This window comes from Osmia lignaria, chromosome 15 (genome assembly GCF_051020975.1).
Source record: "Osmia lignaria lignaria isolate PbOS001 chromosome 15, iyOsmLign1, whole genome shotgun sequence".
NCBI lineage: Eukaryota > Metazoa > Arthropoda > Insecta > Hymenoptera > Megachilidae > Osmia > Osmia lignaria.
The window spans coordinates 4,818,995-4,840,774 of record NC_135046.1 but is presented as its reverse complement, the minus strand read 5'-3'; the positions used below and the strand labels follow the sequence as shown (position 1 = coordinate 4,840,774).

The 21,780-nt window shown below is 38.4% G+C and overlaps 3 protein-coding genes across 6 annotated transcripts in view; all 3 read right to left on the bottom strand.

The window, feature by feature from the left end:
* Positions 1-5,025, bottom strand: part of retn (retained) — a 72,464-nt gene extending 67,439 nt beyond the window's left edge. For all 3 annotated transcript variants that reach the window (XM_034340780.2, XM_034340782.2, XM_034340781.2), the window contains exon 1: positions 3,709-5,025. In XM_034340780.2, coding sequence (XP_034196671.2) covers positions 3,709-3,813 — 105 coding nt within the window. In that variant the 5' untranslated portion in view covers positions 3,814-5,025. The remainder of the gene's footprint in view (positions 1-3,708) is intronic.
* A 13,069-nt stretch (positions 5,026-18,094) lies between these two features.
* Alg-2 (Apoptosis-linked gene-2) lies at positions 18,095-19,476 on the bottom strand. Of its 2 annotated transcripts, none has more exons than XM_034316081.2 (4): positions 19,215-19,476; positions 18,830-18,936; positions 18,288-18,595; positions 18,095-18,201 (listed from the first exon to the last, which is right to left on the bottom strand). In XM_034316081.2, exons 1-4 carry the CDS (start codon positions 19,268-19,270, stop codon positions 18,100-18,102), a joined length of 573 nt encoding a protein of 190 aa, XP_034171972.1. In that variant the 5' UTR covers positions 19,271-19,476; the 3' UTR covers positions 18,095-18,099. The 2 variants fall into 2 exon arrangements, with proteins under 2 accessions (XP_034171972.1, XP_034171973.1); XM_034316082.2 differs by having other exon boundaries at positions 18,288-18,556; positions 19,215-19,473.
* Positions 19,477-19,603: 127 nt separating this feature from the next.
* On the bottom strand, positions 19,604-21,756 carry wol (Dolichyl-phosphate beta-glucosyltransferase wollknaeuel). Its single transcript, XM_034316077.2, has 5 exons — positions 21,512-21,756; positions 21,185-21,359; positions 20,927-21,123; positions 20,730-20,838; positions 19,604-20,654 (listed from the first exon to the last, which is right to left on the bottom strand). The coding sequence occupies exons 1-5, from the start codon at positions 21,572-21,574 to the stop codon at positions 20,212-20,214; spliced, it is 987 nt and encodes a 328-aa protein (XP_034171968.1). The 5' UTR covers positions 21,575-21,756; the 3' UTR covers positions 19,604-20,211.
* Positions 21,757-21,780: the final 24 nt, after the last annotated feature.

Below are 21,780 nucleotides of genomic sequence, written 5' to 3'. Positions count from 1 at the left end.
AAGAACTCATCAAGACACCGTGTAATTGATAGTTGCATTCGTGGAACGCAAGATATCCGAGAGGATGCTGCTAACCAACCTGCTATCAAGAATATGCGGATGCAACTATTCCATCGGTCGAGCATGACGTTCGGTTAGAATTTTCATTTCGATAAATTGCACACTTTACCCTCTGTAAGGTTCCTGATAACAATTTGCTTTCACGGTCAATGTTAAGTAATTATCGAACGTTAGGCGCTATCGTTGTTACCGTGCATACCTATTTATTTCGTATGCTAATAAAAAATATGTCTTTTTTGTCGATATCACCACGAGTAACAAATAATTACGCACGTCCTAGGATAATCGCTTAATGAACGTGATTAAAAAGATCATATATATATATATACACTAAACACGTCAACATAAAACAGAAGTGACCGATAATTATTAACTATTAAATGAGGACACATGTCAAATATCGTTACTGCGCTCAATTGTAACCTCTAATTTAAAAAATAAGTAATTTCAACACCAAGTGACGAGTAGAAGTTGTAACTGTCATTGGATTTTCCACGGGAAAGCAAGAAAATCGAAATGAGAATTTAAATGAAAATCGAAGTAACCGGGACGGAGGCGAGGATAGCCGAGCGAGTCCGAGCGGCGCATAAATAAAAAGGCAGGCGTGACCGCGACACGAGCGTGGACCAATCGCGAATCAGCTTGGTCCTGGCGCATTCTTATTTTTTTTTTCTTCTTTATTTCATTCACTCTTTCTCCCACCTTCCGGCTACAGTGACCACGGTGATTCCCCACCATCGAGATCCTTGAATGCTCGAGGCTCGTTGCGTTGGATCGCGATCACGCGCATTGAAGCTGCAACGAGGAATGCATGCGCGTTCCCGCGGATCGCCTCCCTGACGACGCGTTTCGACGCCATCGCGTCCACTCCTCTAACCCCTTTCGTTGCGTATACATTAAAAAAAAACAGAAATGGATATCCCTGGAAAGATTAAACGGTCCTCCACACTATTATTACCTTATCGTAATGAGCATTGGAATATCTTTTCAATTCGTGCATTGCAAAGTGCGCCCGTTAAATTGTTTTTTTAATTTCCGTGCGATCGTGAATACAAACATTAAACGATAAGAATATCGACGAATAACGGAGTCTTGGAATCGTTTGTCCTTCACTCGAGTCTGCTTTACAAGATAAAAAAAAAAGAATAAAGGGAGAGATTAGTGTTTGCAATTTTAACCTGACCCTTCCTACGGGCCAGGCGTCTGAGTGCCGACCTCCGCCAGGATATTACCTTCAAAATCTAATTATGAGATTTTTATAGGGCTATCGTAAAACGGCCGAATAATAGTTGGCAACTCTTCGAGAGACGGATAGGAATCGTGGCCCGGAAAGATAATAGGGATAGCGCAGACCGCCTCTTCTAAAAAGGAACACTGACAAGAACGTTCACCAGCTAACTCCGGTTCCTAATCAAACCCTCTATTCAATATAATTAGACGGACATGTTAAACTCCGGTGCCTTATGATTTTCCGATTATTCTGTTGCAATGTTGAAACAAACAAAGAAAATTGTCTCTTACGAGTCTCCGCTACGCAAATTATAATGAAATCTAATTAGAGTGTGATTCAAGTCTACTGCACTTGAATCGTGAGCTTGTTTAAAGGTTTCCTAGCTTACAATTAGTTTCGAAATTGAATAAACACCTTTGTTCGAATAAACAAGGAGAAATCTTGAAATACCCTTGTAGAAGGGTAGCAGTGACAGGAGTATCACGACATTGGTATGATCGCACATGGTTTACCTGGTTCCGTGGTAACGAGAGAGAGACATGACGTCACGACATGGCGTCTGCAGGTGAAACAGCGAGGTTCGCCGCACTCGCAACTCGATCCGATTGGCCGAAAGGTGAATCCCCGCCCTTCCGCCTCGCTCTTCTGCACACCGTTTGCCCGATCTACCACTCTGTTAACCCCCCTCTCTATCCTACCTTAACCCTCTCTCTTTCTCTCATTTCCAGTATCACTCTATCTTTGCTCGTTCATCGAGCTCCCTTTCTTTCACCGTTTTCGTACATACACACCTTTCTCTCGTCTGGCTCGCTTTTATCCGCTCACACGCACACGTGTCACTGCCTTTCATTTCGCGACAGTGCAACCCTCACGCGTGCAAATACTTGAATGCATTAGAGAGTGGCGATTCACACGGCTCCGGAGCCGTGTTTACACCTCTCTCGCGGCACAACGACACAACCGGTAACGCGTTGCATCCCTGTCTACCGTCGTTTCATACATAAAGACCTTCTATGAACGAAACGCTCGTTAACGCGTTGATTGGCACTATTACAATACCAATCGTTAACCGTTTCGTTATGGAAAAGGGTTTGCGAATTTGCACCGCACAACCCTTTATCCTTGGACGGAGGAATAGTTTATTTTTGAAAGGAACACGTACGGAAAGGCGTTTTTCCTGGATCTCCTACCGAACGATTCCTATCGCGATGTCATCGAGGTCGCGAGGAAGACGTGAGTCAATGAAAATTTCAAAGCGTGCACGAGGCTGCCTCATCGCGAAAAATAAACGACACAATTGCGATTCGCCCATTATTCGAACGATAGGGATCAAAGTTTATAAAACTAGGGAAATTTAGTCTTACAATAGCCAGTGTAAATAGTTGGATATTCCACAGGTTCTGAAGATGACACGTCACTGGTCGACCGGAAAATCGAAGTTGACTAGGGTACCAGAACGTTTTCTGTTTATTACTATTGTATTAGTCACGATGTAACTTAGGAATTTAAATGACGTCACGAGATAATATTAATTATGCGAAGTTCGAAAGCGTCAGTTGAATTTCGACGGTAATACGGTTCGTCTTTACGTAAAACTTTCAAACCTTGAACTTAACAATAAAGTTATGTTCTCGTAATTATTTCCGCTTGTCAGTGGTTGTTATAGGTAATTACACTAAAGAAATGCGATTGCAAATGGCCTATGTTCACGTGTCAATTTGCACAATTTCTGCATTATAGATCATCGAGAAATTATTTCGGCCGACCCACTGTTCGCCTGCTCTATTTTTATAGTTTCTCTCGGGAACATGTTCGAACGATTAGACGAACTATTTACGAACCGTTAAATTCATCGACGTTTCTAGGACGATCGCGGTTATAAACAAGCCAAGAACGTGACTTTTATATCAAGAACGCTAGGCACGTGCATCAAACTTATGGCTCAGATATTTATGTAAAAAAGGAGAGAAAAAATGTAACCATCTAGACTGGAATTGTTTGTAAACTACGTTTGTCCTTCTGCCAGGCTATAATATTATTTTGTATTTTATATTTTCAATTACAAACATGCTAATTATTATTTTCTCTACACGTATTTATAGTTTTAAAATAATATCATTACGTTTTTCAAGTGTCAAATATTTGTCGTCTAAAGGTCTTATTAAAAAATCTCATATTATTAGATCGACGGTTATTGATCGATAAAATCAGCCAACGATAAAAAAAAGCACGTGTCTAGTAATATTTCACCAGGTTAACCACACGCGATATTGTGCTCTATTCGAATTAACGACCAAAGTTTACAGATTAAAAAAAGCCTTCATTTTGTGTACATTTGTGTTAGCACGAAAACATGTTTTGAAAAATACAAATACGAAGCGAATTACGCAGGTATCATCGAATAAAAGAACACTCACCAATGGGCTGTCAGGTGTGTGCTGATGATGAGCCATGGGTATGTTGGCCACCGTGACCCCTCCTCCAGGATTTCCCATATCTTGGTACTCGTCGCTCATCTCCATCGCGTAGGATGGTAACGGTTCTCTGTTCTTCACCCGAATTTTGGCTGTTTTACCGCAGTGCGGTCGCCCACAACACGAGAGACACCCCCGCAGCTAAACACGCTGCCAAAATACGAGCGCGACGCGAAGAGAGCGGGACGCACGGCTCTCGGCGTTTACCACAGTACCACGTCGTTTCGCGTCACGACGACGGCTTCTCGCCAATCTCACGTTGACAATTGAAAAAACGTAACTTGAGTAGCAAATTGCCGCGTGCGCGACACGTTACACGTTTCTCTCGACGCGGCAGCGTCGATGTCGGAGCGGCGTGAATTGCACGTGACGTATTAAAATCAACTCCGTCGGTCGTGCCGCACGATTACCGGTCAATAGGGATCTGAATCGGGATGGGGATCATCGACACCGTGTAGAATCACTGTTACCTCGGCCACGCGAATACGTGTCCATGTCTTTGGTTTAAATCCTTTGTCCACCGAAACATAAACAGTAACCAGTTTGCAGCAGCAACCAGTGACACACAGACAGCACCTCAGTTTAAATTATCACCGTCGTCGTTGTCGGCGTCGTGCTGTCACCAAGGTACAAGGAGCACACGCGGATCCTCGATGATTGACATGGACGCGTGTTTTTTTTATCACCAACGTGTCTCGGTAGGTGGTGGTCGCGGTAGACTGGCACTCAACAGCACAGAGGAGAAAAAACGCGGAAAGTTTACGAGCGGACGACGCGGCGCACGCGTACGCGTATACGTGGCTAGCCAGTGTCGTGCACGGTACGATGGTAATGCGCGCACACCGCGACACGAAAAGGGACTGACACTTCAGGACGGAAGGAAGGAAGGAAGGAAGGAAGGAAGGAAGGACGGGTAGGAAAAAGGAAGAGGGGTCGATGAAGGCTCGCTGTTGGTATTTGTAAGGGCGAGGGAGGGGGAACGGGAGCAGGATACCAGGTTAGATCGGCTGTGTTTTCGAGGATGCACGAGCGTGACGAAGGCGTAGCGGCTACCGATTACACGCGCGACCTCGTGCAACCGATTCGGTTCGGCATCGTCGCTCGAGGATCGTCTACCCCCGATTGGACGGACCGAAACGGAACGGAGCCGAATGAAACCGAACGAAAACGGATCGGCGATAATGGAAAGAAACTTCGAAAGAAGCAAAGACACACGGAGCTGACGCGCGCACACTCGCGTCCGCTTGCGATCTGACGCTTTGGATGTTCGGTTGCATTCGCGATCCCCTCTACTCTTCCACGCCTCGGTACCAGGCCGGCGACGTTCGCTGGTGGACAGGACGAACAGGCAGGCGAAATAGTATCCAGTGGGCGGAGGCCTAGCACGCCAACGCCGTCGCGGTGCTGCGCATAGAGGGCTGCGGTAGGCGGTAGACCTACGGTCACGCCCGGTATCGACACCTCCCTCTTCTGCCGTTGCTCTTCTTCCCTCTCTTCGTTACAAAACCTCTTTCCTTCTTTCTTCATCTTACTTCTACCTCTCTGCTCCTTTCTTCTTCTCCTTCTGCCTAGCTTCTCTTTCGCGCACCCTATCGGATAACGACCTCCGCGTTACGAACCTGAGCGCGGACACGGTGCAGATTTTCGATGCGGTCGCGCGGAATTTCCCTTTTATCCTATCGTACAGTCAAGCGAAATTGTAAGAAAAAAGAAAAAAAAAAATACAATTTAAAAGTTATGAAATTATATTTTTGTAAAATAGATACTAATATGAGCTATTAGCCCTGATGATGGGCAACCGGACACCTATTTTCCCTTCGCGATTTCATGCGCATCTTAATACTCGTATTATGAAGATACGGCGTAAGTTTGACGGTAATTGTCCATGATTGCAATCTCGAGCTCGTCATGACATCTTTTTTCACGAAGCGAGAGATCATTATTCATGATAAGAAACTCGTTTTTACAAAATAATCATAATTAAAATGACATAATGCATATCTTATCAGTTAGAGAAGCAATATCTGCGGTCAGCATCCACCCTCTTTCACTCGCTCCCCCTATATCCCAACTCTTTTCTTCATCGCTCGAGTTCTTGCAGCTCCTCTCGCAGTTTCGCGCGCATCTGCATGTGCTTCACCGAGTCTCACACACAACAACACACATAATACAGTAAAGATGGCGTATATGGTGGCCGTAGTACAAATTGCAGGTAATTGCAGCCCGGGGAGAGGGCTCTCCTCCTCTTCTTCCTCCTCTTCCTTCTTGTGCATCGATGGAGGACGCAAGGGGCAAACGAAAGAGAGGGGCTGGCCAAAGTAGAGAGCGTGTGAAACTGCGAATTTTATGATTTACAAACGCGATCCTTTATAAGGGTATATGGATCTACGCGAGACGAGCCGCAGTTAAGGTCCGCCCTGTGACCTCGCGAACCGACTGCGAGAGATAATTGCACGCCAGGAACCATGTACGATTTACTCTTGCGATTTACGATTTCGCTCCCTTTGGACGAGTACGCTATCGACCGGTCGAAGGAAACTTCATCGGTTGCATCGTTCTACCGACAGTAGATTCACTTGGAAACGTCGACAGGACTATACTGGGTCCTCTCTTGATTTGTTTCAAATCGAACGTCGTTGAAGTAGAGTTAGACAATTTTGATGTCTTCATTATAATTTTTAGTTTGTACTCTGTAGGACGTCGAGCGGAAATATTGCGAATGACGAAAGCGTCCAATAGACACGGGCTGGCGTTTACAGGGCAAAGTGGAAACCGATCGACCATCGAATTTCCGACTCGGTAGGTAGTCATTGTCCGTTACGGTGTTTCTCGGAAGGTCATCAGACCTGGCCGAAGGTCCTTCGTGGGTCTCGCTTATTCCAATTTAAACCGTTACGATTTCCAAAATTTTATAGGAGAGCCTCTCTTCAGATTCTCACAGAACCTACTCGAGCAATACTCGAGTTTTCTACTACTTCGAGCTTTCTTTCGCTATTTTATGAATTACAGCTAGGTATTAATTCTTGCCTCGCTCTGGTAGTTAAATTCAATCTAACCGAAGTTGCTAGATATTGTGTTTCCTTGATACTTCTTTCCTCTTTCTCGCTCTTCATGCCTTCGCTCAGCCTATTAGAAGCACTTAGTGATGGGTTAATAATTACTTCGAATCACTTCGAACGTGTATACACAACTAAAATTTCGATTCATTCCGAGCATTGTTCGAAATTAGAAATTTTTGAAAGCCTTCGGAGGTCTTGATCGTTCAGAAACGGAGTGTGTTGAAGTTAAAACGGTTATTACCTGGATGTTGTGTGTTATCAATGTCGTACAGTAGATATATAATTTATTCTAACAAACGAGCAACACGTGAAACCATGACACGGCACAACGCACACGTGTTTTCTGCGTGTCCGCCCGTATGCCCGAGCGTAATCGAAGAAATTGTGAAACAGGAAGAACCAGGGTTGTCGTGAGGGTAGCGACTTCCATCGCATTACGGAATCTTCGAAGTACATTAGCCGAAGGGACCCAGGGATTAACCCGACTGTCCGGAATTAAACCCTGACCAGGTTTCTTTCCGTTTGTCCTTCGATACGCTTGCAAATACCTTCCATTACCGACCGATTTCGCCTTATCTCGATTTCCAAATCTACGAAAAATTAATTGGTCCGTAAGTTACTGAGCGATAATCATCGAAACACTCCCTGTTTGGATAATTTATCTGGTCGTTAAATCATTGCTTTTGATGCATTGCGCAATCAATACAATACCAGTGATATTGAAGATTAATTAAAAGTTTTGTTATATTGAACTGGTGATATTGGCTAATGATGGTCCTACAATATTCCACTGTATAATGAGTCGGACATAAAAGTCTCTGTAAATTAATTCATGATATCTATTCTTGTCGAATTTCCTGTGAATTTCCTGAAACGCGACAGGTCGTAATTACACGAGGCCAAGGAACGTTCGCGGCCCCGTCCAAAGGAAGGATGTTTGAGGAGCCGCGCCTCGGGACGTTCTCTCGTTTCTTGGCACCTTCGATTGACAATTCTCAGGCCTGCGCCTAGCCCCACGTAATTCCAACTATTTGTTCTTCCTTTCTCCGTTCCACTCCATCGGAAATCTCTAGGAGGTCTCTGTTTCTTTCTTACGCGAGCCTCACTCGCTGCTCTTTCTTCGCTAGTGTCGAAGCGTTGTCGTCGAGACACGAATGCTCGCACACTCGCCACGCTAACATAAGGATATACCAAGAACGTTAAGTTAAAACTATTACGAGGCCTGCTCGCGCATTTATAGCCCATCTGAGTAGCGTGCATACCACCGCCATCTTGTTAGCCGCGATTAAATATTGATGCAAGAACGGATATCCAGGCTGGAAAGGTTTTCTGTTCGCGGAATTGGTTCGCCGGCGAATCTGGCACGGCTCTGATCAATTATGGAATATTTACTAGATTACTTTTTCGCTAAAGATAAAGTAGAAAGTAGATTGTTCAAAATTTCATTGCCGAACGAACGAAGAAGTTCGCGTCTCCGCGTAGCCAGCAAATGGTCGACGAGCTCAGACGCGAGCGATTCAAACCGCTTCTGTTCGCTAATTTGCTGTTCGTCGGTGCGTGTCCATTATTGTGCAAATCGACGAGCAGATTATGGCAAAAGGTTGACAATAGGGGGATCGTCGCGTAAAACGTTCCTGGTCCCTATGGGGTGTTGAACCACCCCATCGTTAGCGTGCCGAATCAACCGGAAATTCCAGCTTTCGTCGCTTCCGTATTCACTGGTCGCCAGAAGAGACGAAGCGTACAGGATAGATAAAGAGAAAAAAAACAGTGGAGAAAAGGTTTGTCGATGGATCGGGAAGCTGCACGAGCAACTTTGCGTCGAAGAAATTAGCCAAGGCGAGATAATGCCTGGCGAACGTCTCCTTTCGCCCGATTGTCATGAAAATATTGGTTTTATTATATGGGGGACCAAGAGAAGGGATACTGACTGTTCCCTGTTTCCAGGTAATTAGAGATCGACGGCTGCGGAGATAAACCCAAGACGACATGGCACCTGGACCGTCTATGCTAATTCTTACACGTTCCCTTTTCTGTATTTTTTTTTTAACTAAAGTTCTTCAGACAATAATCCTTCTGCGTTGAACAACTATCGAGACCTTCGAAAACGTTGAAAGACGTTCAAACCAGAGATACGAGAGTTAAATAAATTCTGATTGTTCTTTAGATCCATCGCTTTCTGCGAAGCTGTATCTATGGCGCTGTTTCAAGTACTTGCCGCTAGATGGACACTCGCGACAGGTTTCTCGCAAGTGCTCGCTCACCTATCCATCATTATGCACATTTTTTGAAATAACTGTCACTGTCTTGTATCTAATTGTAAGACTTAGTGTCATCAGGATATATTTAGTTTAAACCTTGAGACCTCAAGTGTTTAACATTCCACTTTGAACAGCAAACGCGTTAAAAAGGGATCGTTTTAATCCACGTGTAACAGAGTTCGCAATGAGCAGCAAGGTTGGTTCGAGGGCGGTGGCAAGCAAGACGGAGAAGGATTGCCCCGAAACGAGACAACCGTGAGTAGATCGCTTTTAGGATCATTAATTATCCTAGGAAAGTGCGAGAACGAGCAGGATACGCGAGTACGGGGGTACACAAGTGTACGTAAGAGAGAGGAGGGGGTTGGAGAGAAGGGAGAGACGAAAGAGATGGCAGGGTGTCGAGGGAGCGGAATGGAGAGCAAAGGAGACGGCGAATGTCGCCACTGCAAACCGAAATTACCGTCGAAGATTAATGATCCTGTGCTTTATTACAGGTATTTATAGCCGTGCTCTAAAATCCTCGCACTGTTAACCTTACGGTAATAGAAGCCGACGTGCCGACGTTGAACAATTTCCGAATATTTGGGAAATTCCAATTTCTCTGGATTTTATCCGTGATCCCTGTTCGAAGAATTATGTTTCGCAATGTAATGAAAGTTTGTTAAAAGTCGCTACGAGTCTGCTGTTAACGTTTGTGATAATTAACCGCAATTCATCGAACCATAATGCGATTCATCGCGAGCATTTATCAGCCGCGATTAATCGAAGCTTTCCAAAGTCACGAATCGCTCCAACGAGTAGTTTTGCATTGGCAAAGGCAATACGGAGTCATTAATAACCGATATACCGAGAGGTTCGTTCCTGTCCCGTGTTAATTCGACGTATCGAATCGAACGACACACGGTCGCTCGTTAATCTTCTTCCCCGATCCGTCACTCGAACCGATTTATTTAAGGAACGAATACACGCGTGTCTCTCTCTATATATATTTCTACACGTTTACACTTTTTTCTTTCGTTTTTTTAATCGAGCTTCTAAAGCAAACGCTCTGGTTAAACTTAATTAATCCCTTTGCTAGCCAGAAAACGTCGTACACGAGGATTTATCGTTATTTTCTTTCAAAGAAGGACGTCATTGAACTACGTCGAATTTTTTAGTATTCTATATCGACCCTATAGGTTGTCCAGTAATGGCAGACACTTTTGGAGACTCTATTGCAACATAATATTGTCACATCGTTAATCTTATGTCGAATACCTACGAGTACACTTGTAGACAAGCAAGTAGCAATACTACACCCCCATGAGTCGGTGGTTAACCCTTTTTTGCTACCAGTACTTATAGGGTTTTTAGGAGTTCAATTTCTATAGAAATAACACAGAACATCATGCCAATGTAAAATAGTTAATTTAATAAACTAAATATGCTATATAAACTTAATTTTCAATGTTTTTCAATCCTATGTTGGTCGCGATTTGAAAGGAGGGGGATCACTGGTGCCATCTAGCGGTGAACGGGCAAAATAACAAAACTGAAAATTAGCTTTTTTTTGAAAAATAAACAAATTTCAAACCACGCGAGAAATAGCACAATGTTCTACGGGTACAATATTACTTAAATAACGGCATCACTGGTCATTTGAAGCGTTAAACTCGATAATTGAAAAAAGGAGGTATCAACGGGGTATAAAATACTAGCGCCGCGTAGCTAATGGAACTAAGTTCAATTTACATTTCCGACAATATTTGAATATTTCTGCTTATTAGAATTAATTAAACGCTTTGTATTTTTAATGCATTTCAGACAATATTTTAGTGCCATTTCCTAACCTGGAAACATTGGGGTAATACTGATCTCTGTAAAAATGGTACCGTTGGCATTTTTTCCCTGCATGCCAGTAGATGGCACTACACGTCGAGGCCGAATTCCGAATTCCGCATCGGTAAAAAAGCCTACATTTAGCGAGCGTCGAAAACTTTACCGACAGTCCCTAGAGAAATCCCTAGACGCGAGTTTTCAAATTACGTCCTCATTTCTAAACAGAATGTAAAAAAATTTGAGAGACGTGTTCAGAAGGTTCTAAAGAATATTTGTCTGGTCCTTATATTATCCAAATCGTCAAAAACTTATAAAATATTGAAATTGCTGTCTGTCAACGGTCAAGAAAATGGCGGATCGGACTCACCTGCATTGATTTATTCGTAATATAAACATTTCTGTGAATCGTATGTCCAAATAGGGACCAGACTGATATTCTTTGGGTCGGATAGACTAAAACGAGCACCCAAGGGATGATGTACAAGTCTCTAGGTAGAAGTAATTTGAAAACTACGATTTCGTTGATTGTTCACTCGCGAAAGACGTCAACAACGTAAAACAGACCAGAAATTTAGTTTCTCGTTCATTCTGTAGGGCGCAGTTCGTTCGTTTGATTAATAAACAATTGTAAAATTAAAAATAATAATTAAATAATTTTTAATAGAATAATTAAACAAAATTTTGCAATATACCCACGCGGAAGTGTAAAGAAATAAACAATTTAAATAGATATAACAATAATTTGATTAATAAACAATTGTAAAATATAAAATAATAATTAAACAAATATTAACAAATATCAGATAGAAGTAGTTAAATGTAACCGGCCGCTGAACCGGTGAAGCGGAACGTCATGCTTGACTGGGCGCGTCGCGCGCCGGTACAACGGCGACCTGAAGGAAGGTCAGATCTAGTCACTTATCGCGACCGCCGAAGGATACGGATGGAGCTGCCAAACATATACCGGTACGGGTTGACACTATGGATATTCGTGCATGGATTTATCAGTGTGTTACCACAAGTGTTTCTATGTGTGCCTATGGTGTTTCCTATAGTGTTTCCCATGTGTTTTGGAATATTTATACGGATATATTAGTGCGTCTTATGGTGTGGTCACCCATGTGTTCTGACATTTTTATACAAGTGCATTAGTGTGCTGTGTGGTGTGGTACCCCATGTACTTGCATGTGCTTTATTGTGTTTTATGGTGTGGTTTCCTTTGTGCTTTGGCATATATTTATGGATTTATTAGTGGGTTTTATGAAGTGGTACCCTATGTGTTTTGGTATATTTATACGGATTTATTAGTAGGTTTTCTGGAGTGGTACCCTATGTGTTTTACTACAATTTTGCAAACATTTTATGGTGTTCTATGGTTTTGATCTTCATGTGTTTTGGGATGTATTTATTTGCATGCGTTTTACCGTATTTTATGATGTAGTTATTCCCATATGGTTTTGCATGCATATTTTTAAATTATAGTATGTATTAGCATATTAACTACAACAAATTGAGAGAAAACATATATCGTTCAAGAATCGTGATTTTTATGCTTCCAGATGAGTGCTTTGGCTAGTAGGGGTACCGTTTCTTTGACGAGCCAACAGTCGAGCTATGGATCAATCTAATTGTAAGATGCGTGGCGAGTGCAGTAGTGCAAGTCAACGATCGGTGAGTCGCATGCTTTAAAGTTCCTCCGGTTCCCATCATGTCGTAGGATGAGTGGTCCGTAGCGACACGGGAATTGGTTGTAATTTTTATTTTTTAAGCGAGCATAGTGACCCACGAATATCACTGTATCATTTTATACAATGATAATCGTGCAAATTACTTTTTTGTGTATTTTATACCTTAGCTCAGGATAGGGTTTTCTTGTACATATTTACATACATAGATTTCGAGTTTAAAAATGTAGAGAAGTCGGATGACCCTCCGACTTCACAATACACTTTCTTTTTTATATGTACAAGAATTTATTTCGCGACGAGCGGATTTCAATATCAAAGTAATAAGCATGAATACTATTAATTATTATAACTACTTACTTTGATAACGAAATCACTCTTGAAATTGAAACGTTTTTCCGATTTTACTCGTGAAATTGGCATCAGTTTAGTATATAGGCTGGCCCCCAGAGGGGTCGGTATTTGCTCTTCAAGCATTGTATAAAGTTCCACTTTCGTACTTGAAATTCATTCTGTCACGTTACCGGTTCTCGACCCTAAACACTCATCATTCGCACTTCAGCATCACGAACTCTATCATATAATCATTTATCCACCCGCATACCCTTGTGTAGTGAAATATTACCCCGTTAGGATTTTCAAGTTATAGTAGTGTTGCGAAAAATTTTCAACGCGAGAATAAATATTACCCCGTTAGGATTTTCATGTTTAAGTAGTGTTGCGAAAAATTTTAAACGAGAGAGTAAATATTACCCCGTTAGAATTTTTAAGTTTAAGTAGTGTTGCAAAAAATTTTCAACGCGAGGGTAAATATTACCCTGTTAGAATTTTCAAGTTTAAGTAGTGTTGCGAAAAATTTCCGGCGCGAGAGTAAATATGACTATACACTGACTAGTATTCGGTGGGAATCCTTTTGGTTTTTATTTGATAAAATTAGTTACAAGGATTCCGCGGCATAAGACCGTGAACACCACCTCATGGGAGATATAACCATGCATTACTAGGCCTTTGCAGGCACAGCCATAGAGTACGGAACATTTAAGTATGTTGCATCCCATACGCTAAGCTGTCTTAAAGTCCTTTTGCCTATACTATGGGCGTCCACCACTCGGACACGTTGGATGCAACGTGTTCGATGGGTGGGTAGCGCTCTTAGCGAAGGGGTGCACCCTGCCTGGACCTAGAGCCTTAAACAGGCGGGGTGGGTGGTATGTAGCGTCGGGCGCTAGTCCAGGGGGCCTAAGAACCTCCGTTGCCAGCTGATATTAGCAGTGGACGAATGTTGAGTCATATTTGCTCAATTTTCAGTATTTGCTCTTCAAGCATAATTTAAAGCTCCCTTAGCCATGTTGCTAGATCAGGATTTTCTATTTTAATTAGTGTTGCGAAAAATTTCCAGCGCGAGAGTAACTATGACGATGCACTTACTAGTATTCGGTGGGAATCCTTTTGGTTTTTAAACTCAATGTTTTATTTAATTAATCAAGTTAGTTACAAGGATTCCGCGGCATAAGACCGTGAACACCATCTCATGGGAGATAAAACCATGCATTACTAGGCCTTTCAAGGCGCAGTTTAGAATGTGGCGCACATCCATATGTTCCATTTAATAAACTGCAGTCCTTTTGCCTATACTATGGGCGTCCGTCAATCTGACACGTTGGATGCAACGTGTTGGACGGGCGGGTAGCGCTCTTAGCGAAGGGGTGCATCCTTTCCTAGGCGGGGTGGGTGGTATGTAGCGTCGGGCGTAAGTCCAGGGGGCCCGAAAACCTTCGTTGCCAGCCGATATTAAAAGTGCACCATGTTTTATGTCATAGTTGCTCAATTTTGCTTTCCTGTATTTGCTCTTCAAGCTTTATATTTGCAAAGTCGAGTCACTTTTATTAAAAATAAAACTCCCTTGGGGGGGGGGCCAGCCCATATACTAAATCGGAGCCGTGAAATTTCGCCGATATTCTTACTTTTAATAAAGTGAGAATATCATCTTTAGTTTTTGCTAATCATACGTTTTAGCTTAGGCATTTCAGCACACATGAAGAAAACTGGTAGGTGAAAATACCTTTGGCCTTGTTCATTTTTATGCCCAAAGCTCATTCGGGTACTTAGATGTACTCGCGTGGGTGGAGGGCGGTGGACAAGGTTTAGTTTTAAGTGTAATACATTTTGGCGACTGACAAAAGTAGTGAACCAATAGTGAACCACGATAGAAATTTCACATGTGTGTGTGTGGTTAGGATGTGGGATTTGTATCGTTTATTAACAATCTTAACTTACTATAATATTACAAAATACTTATCAAGAATAAATTGAAATATTTTTACATTAGATAATTCAATAGAATACGAAAATGAAATGTATTACTTTAGCATAATGTTCACTATTATCTGTCAGTCGATTTCAGCAAAAAGGTATGATTTTATTAGAGTGTGAAAGTTGAATTGAACTCGGGTGTCGGAGGCGTCCCGGGACGTTCTCTCTAGGCGTAGGCATTTTTGCACCCGGGTGGTTGTATGAGAACCGTGGAGTGAATTTTTGTGAGAATGATTTTTGCCCTTTTTTAAATATAGCGATAGGCAGGCAGGTAGTTTACTTCTGGTGTGATTGAGTTTAATTTATAAGTAGGCAGGGCCAGAGCAAGCTTTCATGTTTCTCTTCGTATTCTCTTCTAATACGTGAGAAGCTTGTATCTGGGGTTGGGAAACCAAAAATCAAGAGAAAAGATGAAAATGCAATTTAATTAATTTATCAATTAATTAATTTAGCATTCTCTCTTGATTTTTTCAAGGCCAAGCCTTATTAGTTTGTAAGTCGTAGTCGTGGTACTAGACCCGATTACAAAAATGAAGTATTACAGTGAAAGTGCAGTGAAGTGAAGTGAAGTGAAATTAAAAAGTGTTTTGTGCTTGGACATTTGCAAAAATTGTGCAGGTATGCGAGTAGCGATTCAAGGGATCGTTGCTCGTTTACGTGTTACGTTTTTACAAATGTCTGAGCAAACGTAAAATTTTCGCGAGTGATTTTTGTGAGGCTATTGCCGAAGAAAGAAGAGGCTATATGCTGAAGAGCCCCGGCAAAATTTGCCCAGAAGAGGGGAACTACTAATGGCTCTCCATCTTCGGATGGACAGTCATTCTGTCACTATGCTCGCTAATTTGTTTTTTTCATTTTTTGTGTTTTTTCTTGAACGGTATGAATAATACCGTCCAGGACGTATTGAACTCGAAATTTTACGAGTTCAATACCCAGTTCGTTGAATGGTCAAATCGCGATTTTATTTCCTCTATTTCTTTTTCGTTTATTGCTTTATTGAAATAAATTATTCTTTTCTTATTGATTTGCACATCAATTATATTTCATGTTCTTATTTTAATTATGTTCTATTTATTTAAAACATACTCTGAGATTGTAATGGTAATTATATTTTCTGTTGTCGGCATTTTTCATTTCAATTGTTATCGAAATTATGATGTTAATTATATTTTCTATTTCAGCATTTTATTGTTGAATTATCTTTTAATTGTTACTGAAATTATGATGTTAATTGTATTTTCTATTTCAGCATTTTATTGTTGAATTGTTATTTTCTCAATTGTTGCAGAAATTATGATGTTAATTATATTTTCTATTTCAGCATTTTATTGTTGAATTGTTATTTTCTCAATTGTTTCTGATATTAGGATGTTAATTCTATTTTCTATTTCAAGATTGTATTGTTTAAATTTTTATATTATGTTGTCTGTTTTGAATGGTTTCATGTTATTGTATATCTAATCCTAATAATTATGTTTTCCCTTACAGCATTTTATTGTTAAATTATTATTATTTTCTCAATTGTTTCTGATATTAGGATGTTAATTTTATTTTCTATTTCTAGATTGTGTTGTTTAAATTTTTATTTTATGTTGTCTGTTTTGAATGGTTTCACGTTCTTATGATTTTAGGGTGGGTCACTAACGTAGCCACCTCCATGTGGTGTGACCTGGTAATTGATATCGTTTTCTGAAGAGAACTTTTAGAAAGCGATATCAAGCTAAGAGCTACGATAAGAAGATTTATATATTTTTTAATTGGGACACAACAGTTTAAATTCAGAAAAGTATTTTCGGGATTGCAATATTACCATATAGAACGTATAACTATAGTAATTTTATAGTTCCTGCAAAAGGAACTTGTATGATTTTTGACTAATTACAAATGACTAATTACCTCCTTCTTTTCGAAGTCGGTTAAAAATAAAATAAAAAGAAAATCACAAAATATGGAATTTAGAAAGAACGAAGTTGTTTGATACGCAATGGTAGAAAGAAATCAACCCTGGCGAAGATATTTCAAGAAGAGACGTTGTACATTGGAAGGGCCATGACTTTATCCATGACTCTGGTCAGACGCCAGATCTCGCTCTTGTTCACAGAACACATAATTTCTGCTTTTCATTTGATAGAAATTCGCTACGTTGACTAACAAATATTTTTCTTATAACAATTTTCGAGAGGAATTCATTATTGAATGAAAGTAAAAATTTGCATAAATGCAAAACTTTATTTCGGTGCGGTTGACGCGTACACTCGTCGTGTAAAATAAAAAATATAATCCTTCCTCGTTTTACTCTTTTCGTAAAATTCATAATATGAGTATTTGTACTGCGTTCGACTTGTATACTCGTCATTGCTTGGTTTTAATTACGTATCCCGTGAGGGATTTCTAAAACTAAATTCCGCAGTTAACTGGTTAAAAGTACTCATGGTTAGGAAGGAGGGAAGTCTAAAGCCAGCCTGGTCTTTAAATTTCGTTTAAACAGTAATTCGTATAATACACACAAATACACGTATAAGTGTATTAATTCGTATAAGTATTTAATTAAAATACATATTGATTTATTAATAGAAAAATACAGAAGTATAGATCTCATAATTAAATGTAGCACTCATACTTTAACAAAGCACAGTCAAAATAATTTTGACTTTATAATAGTTTTATCAGACTTATAGATTATTTAATATTTTTCACAACAATATAAAGGGGTATAATTCATATATGTGCACTGGTATTAAAATAATATAAAATACTTCAAGGTAACATGATTAATATCAGTTTCATTTTCATACGTAATTGACACAGTTCTTTCTGTACAGTAAAACTAAAAACAATATAAAAAGTTATGTAGTATAGGAAACTTTATTTTTAAAAGTTGGTTATTTTCTATTGGAAATGTATTAAAATTTTCTAGAACATGTAATAATTGCTCAAATATTTTTTCATTTTTAACATTCTAATAAGTTATAAAGCAAAATATATATTACATTAACATTTTTGAAGAGATAGATGTATAAGCTAAATATTCATATTTGTTCCATTAGGAATGTTTCTGTATATATTTAACTAAATTTTTATAACTTCTAAACAGTAAATTTTTAATTTGGCATCAAACATTTGTATAATATGCATGTCTTAAATATTGAGGTGCCAATGTAGGCAAGAATAATTCCAATAAAATACAGATATATTATCTTATATTTTAAGATTGAATACCATGCCCAGGAACTGTTCATAGTGGATTGTAATAACACCATCTAAATCTGTGTCTAACTGTCTAAAGGCAGCAGTCAGAGTCTGAAAAGTAATAGAAGTACATATATTTTTAAACAATAAACTATAATTCTTAATTGATAATAAATTTTATAAAAATCTATACTTACATATAGAACTATACAACACTGAATAAAATCATCAAAATATATAGTTCCACGACCAGCTCTGTCATATTTACGTATAAGAGTATCAATAATTTGATCTGATAATCGATATCCAAAATTTATGAGAGCTGTTTTTAATTCATTTCTATCAATGTTTCCACTGTTATCCCGATCAAATGATCTGAAGCAATTTTGCCAATCTGTTACATATTTCCACAAAGCTCCAAATTCTTCAAAACTGACTGTTCCTTTTTGATTTTTATCAAACATACCTGAGGAATCAGCATCATTTTTGTCAATGTCAAACATACCTGCACCAATAAAATTGACTAAACATGTATTAAAGATAAAGGACCATGCAAATCTAGCTAGGAACTGTACCAGTGTATGTACATATCAATGAATGTAATTGTGCATCAATGAACATAGTGCTTTATAATCCAACTACATCATTCAACTTTTAACTTTCATCATTTAACATCATTCATCATTTAACTTTCTATTGATTTACATGATCATTTAAAGCATATAAACACCATAATTACCAATCATTAAACGAACAGTTTCTGGATTAAATGGTGTCCAAGTTCCATTTGAAAGAGCTTGCTGCAATTCTTCTGCAGTAATTGCACCAGATCTGTCTTTGTCGACTCTAAAACATATCATTTAAAAAATCTATACTTTCTTTACTTATTAGGAAAATTATGTACATTAACTTTAAATATAGAAATACACAGATATATAGGATTAAAACTTCAAAAAGTTCATTAGTAAGTAATTACATATATAGATGACATACTTAAAGATAACCATCACAGTAAAGTGTATGTAATATTTCTTTAGTTGAACATACTTGTGAGAAGATATTCACATAAAAATTTTCGTATATTAAATTAATTACTCAAACAAATAAGAAAAGTTTCAATTTACCTTTGAAATACGTCCCAGAGGAATTCTCGACTCGGCATAGGTGATACAAAAGACATTTTTGAAGTTAATTATCACAAGATATAAGTAATAAGTGTTTGTATCAGGTGTATTACTCAACAGTACTTTTTAACTGATTATGAGTATCCAAATATAATCCCGGAAAATGTTTGGCAAAAAATATCGTGAAAATGTAATCGACGTCACAATACGTCACGCTTTCAGAAATTCTGACGTCGTGTTACTAACGGCAGTGACTACAGATATATAGATATGTATACAGTTTATCTCCGCTACTTTCCGACAGGTAATGTTAGTGTTCCTGTCTTTCGGAAAACCAATCGGTAACTCGTTGAGCAGTTTGCGCCGTTTTTGCATAGATGAAGATGAGATCGAAATTAAAAAAATTTAATTTATGGAAATCCAAGTTTGTCAAACAGTTGTTTTAATAATTTTCCGATCTTGTGCTGATTTTGATCGATTTCTAAGAAATAGAATCAAAAACATGTCCAGTCATGTTGAATCTATAGTCATTGCTAACGGGCTAGTATGTATTTACCTATGTCATTGGCGAATTGCTTTTCACAATTGAAAAAAACTAAAGAACAGTTTTATATTTTGAAAGTCGTAATAAATCATGATAAATGCAAGGACTTATTTTTAATTATAAAATATTTATACATGGTGATTGTTACATATTACAGTACTTGTATAAAGAAAAGATTGAATGTAACAGAATAGGTAACATATCTGCAAAGCTTAGTCTAAAATAATAGGTTTAAAAGGTTGTATTGCATGTATAATAATTTATTATACTTTTATCGTGTAATCGTTGAATAAAATCGAATTTGTTACAACACTATAGATTCATAAACTTTCCTTACAAAGGAAAAGTATATCATGATTATCATATGAAATATGATAGATAATGTTTCTTTAATTTCCATAAATAGAATATTATTACTTTATAAGTTCATAGACACTTGTATGTGCATCTATGTTATGTTTTCTTGGATCTTTTTATTCTCCATGCACCAATTCTATACTTGCACCAAATAAAAAATAGATCTCTACCCATCTGTAACCAACTCCAGAATGGTACTATCTTAGATCCTTCTATTTCTGTCCAATGAACAGGAATTTCAGTAATAGGAATGTCTAGAACTCTTGCAATATATAATATTTCTACATCAAATGCCCATCTTTCAACATGCAGGGCTTGAAATATAGTTCTTGCAGATTCTCTTGTTATAAGCTTGAAACCACATTGTGTATCTCTGATACCTCTGACACCCCAAAACCATACTAAGAAATGAAATCCATGCATTAACAGCAATCGGAAAAAGGTTCTTTTGGCAGTTTCTTCTTTTTCCAAATGAGCTCTAGACCCGCATACAACTGCATGAGAAGAACTGACTTCATCTGGTTTATTCATATAATCAACTAAAAAGAAAATTTTCACTTTTCATATATCTTATGCTGTGCTTAATTCAAATAGCTATGTAGAAAATAACTTACATCCTAAAATGCTTCTCAAACTTTCATCTAACTTTTCCAAATCTTCAAACTTGGTAGCACCATCTGCATCTGCAAATAGTATTGCACTACCTCTTGCACTTAATATACCCTTAAATAAAAGTAATTGTGATAAAGAATTGTGATATAAGAAAATGCAAAATATGCTACAAACATTTGAAAAATTATTCATTACTAACTAGTCTTACTGCACCACCTTTTCCTCTATTTTTAACAAGTTCTAGTACTCTAATGTTTTCATGTTTTAATGCATATTTGTGTGCAATCTTTACAGTGTTATCTGTGCTTCCATCACTAACTATAATTATTTCATAAGTACATCCATTTTTCGATCGACGATTTAAATATTCCAAACATTCATCTAACATCAGAGGCACTGCAAAAAAAAAAAATATTTTTATATTATGTACCATTACTGTTAATGAATCAATATTTACATCTTGTTTCTTCATTGTATGCAGGTACTATAACACTTAAATGTACATTCCAATTATCATATAAAGAAGGAAAAGCTTCTGTTGTTCCCGTTTTTGGATTGAAAAAATATTTTTCTTTGTCATCTCGCCATATTTTCGGATATGGTTCTGTTATCACATACAGTACCATCACAAACTGAAAGTATATAACATTAATTTTATTATTACAATAAAAAATATTAATAAATATGTTTAACAAAATTTGTATTTTTAAAACATATTTATACAACTGCCACGTTTATACAACTTTAGAAGGCATATGAATTATAATATAACCTAAAAACATACCAAAATTACACATATTATTGCAAATACAATAGCATAAAGAAGTAGAAGACCCAGCGATATCATTTTAATTTTATGGCTCTTTTAAATATTGGCAAAACACACTTTATAAAAGACGTCAAGTGATACGTGTACTTTCATAGTTCCTTTCCTCGTACCGCCACTCATGCTTTAGGAATTGTAATTATAATTTGCATATATTTTACAGCCGGCTACGATAAATGCAAACGTTTGATCTATTGTTTTATTGGTAAAATTGAAAAATAATTGTG

What these genes read in the sequence shown, in the direction of transcription:
- Alg-2 (XM_034316081.2), bottom strand. Translation starts at nt 19,270, where the DNA reads ATGTCTTTTGTATCACCTATGCCGAGTCGAGAATTCCTCTGGGACGTA. An exon ending in AACTGTTCGTTTAATGATTG is followed by an intron (nt 18,596 to 18,829) that starts GTAATTATGGTG and finishes TTATTGGTGCAG; the next exon opens with GTATGTTTGACATTGACAAA. An exon ending in AGTGTTGTATAGTTCTATAT is followed by an intron (nt 18,202 to 18,287) that starts GTAAGTATAGAT and finishes ATTACTTTTCAG; the next exon opens with ACTCTGACTGCTGCCTTTAG.
- wol (XM_034316077.2), bottom strand. Translation starts at nt 21,574, where the DNA reads ATGATATCGCTGGGTCTTCTACTTCTTTATGCTATTGTATTTGCAATA. An exon ending in ATACAATGAAGAAACAAGAT is followed by an intron (nt 21,124 to 21,184) that starts GTAAATATTGAT and finishes TTTTTTTTGCAG; the next exon opens with TGCCTCTGATGTTAGATGAA. An exon ending in AAGGTGGTGCAGTAAGACTA is followed by an intron (nt 20,839 to 20,926) that starts GTTAGTAATGAA and finishes CTTTTATTTAAG; the next exon opens with GGTATATTAAGTGCAAGAGG.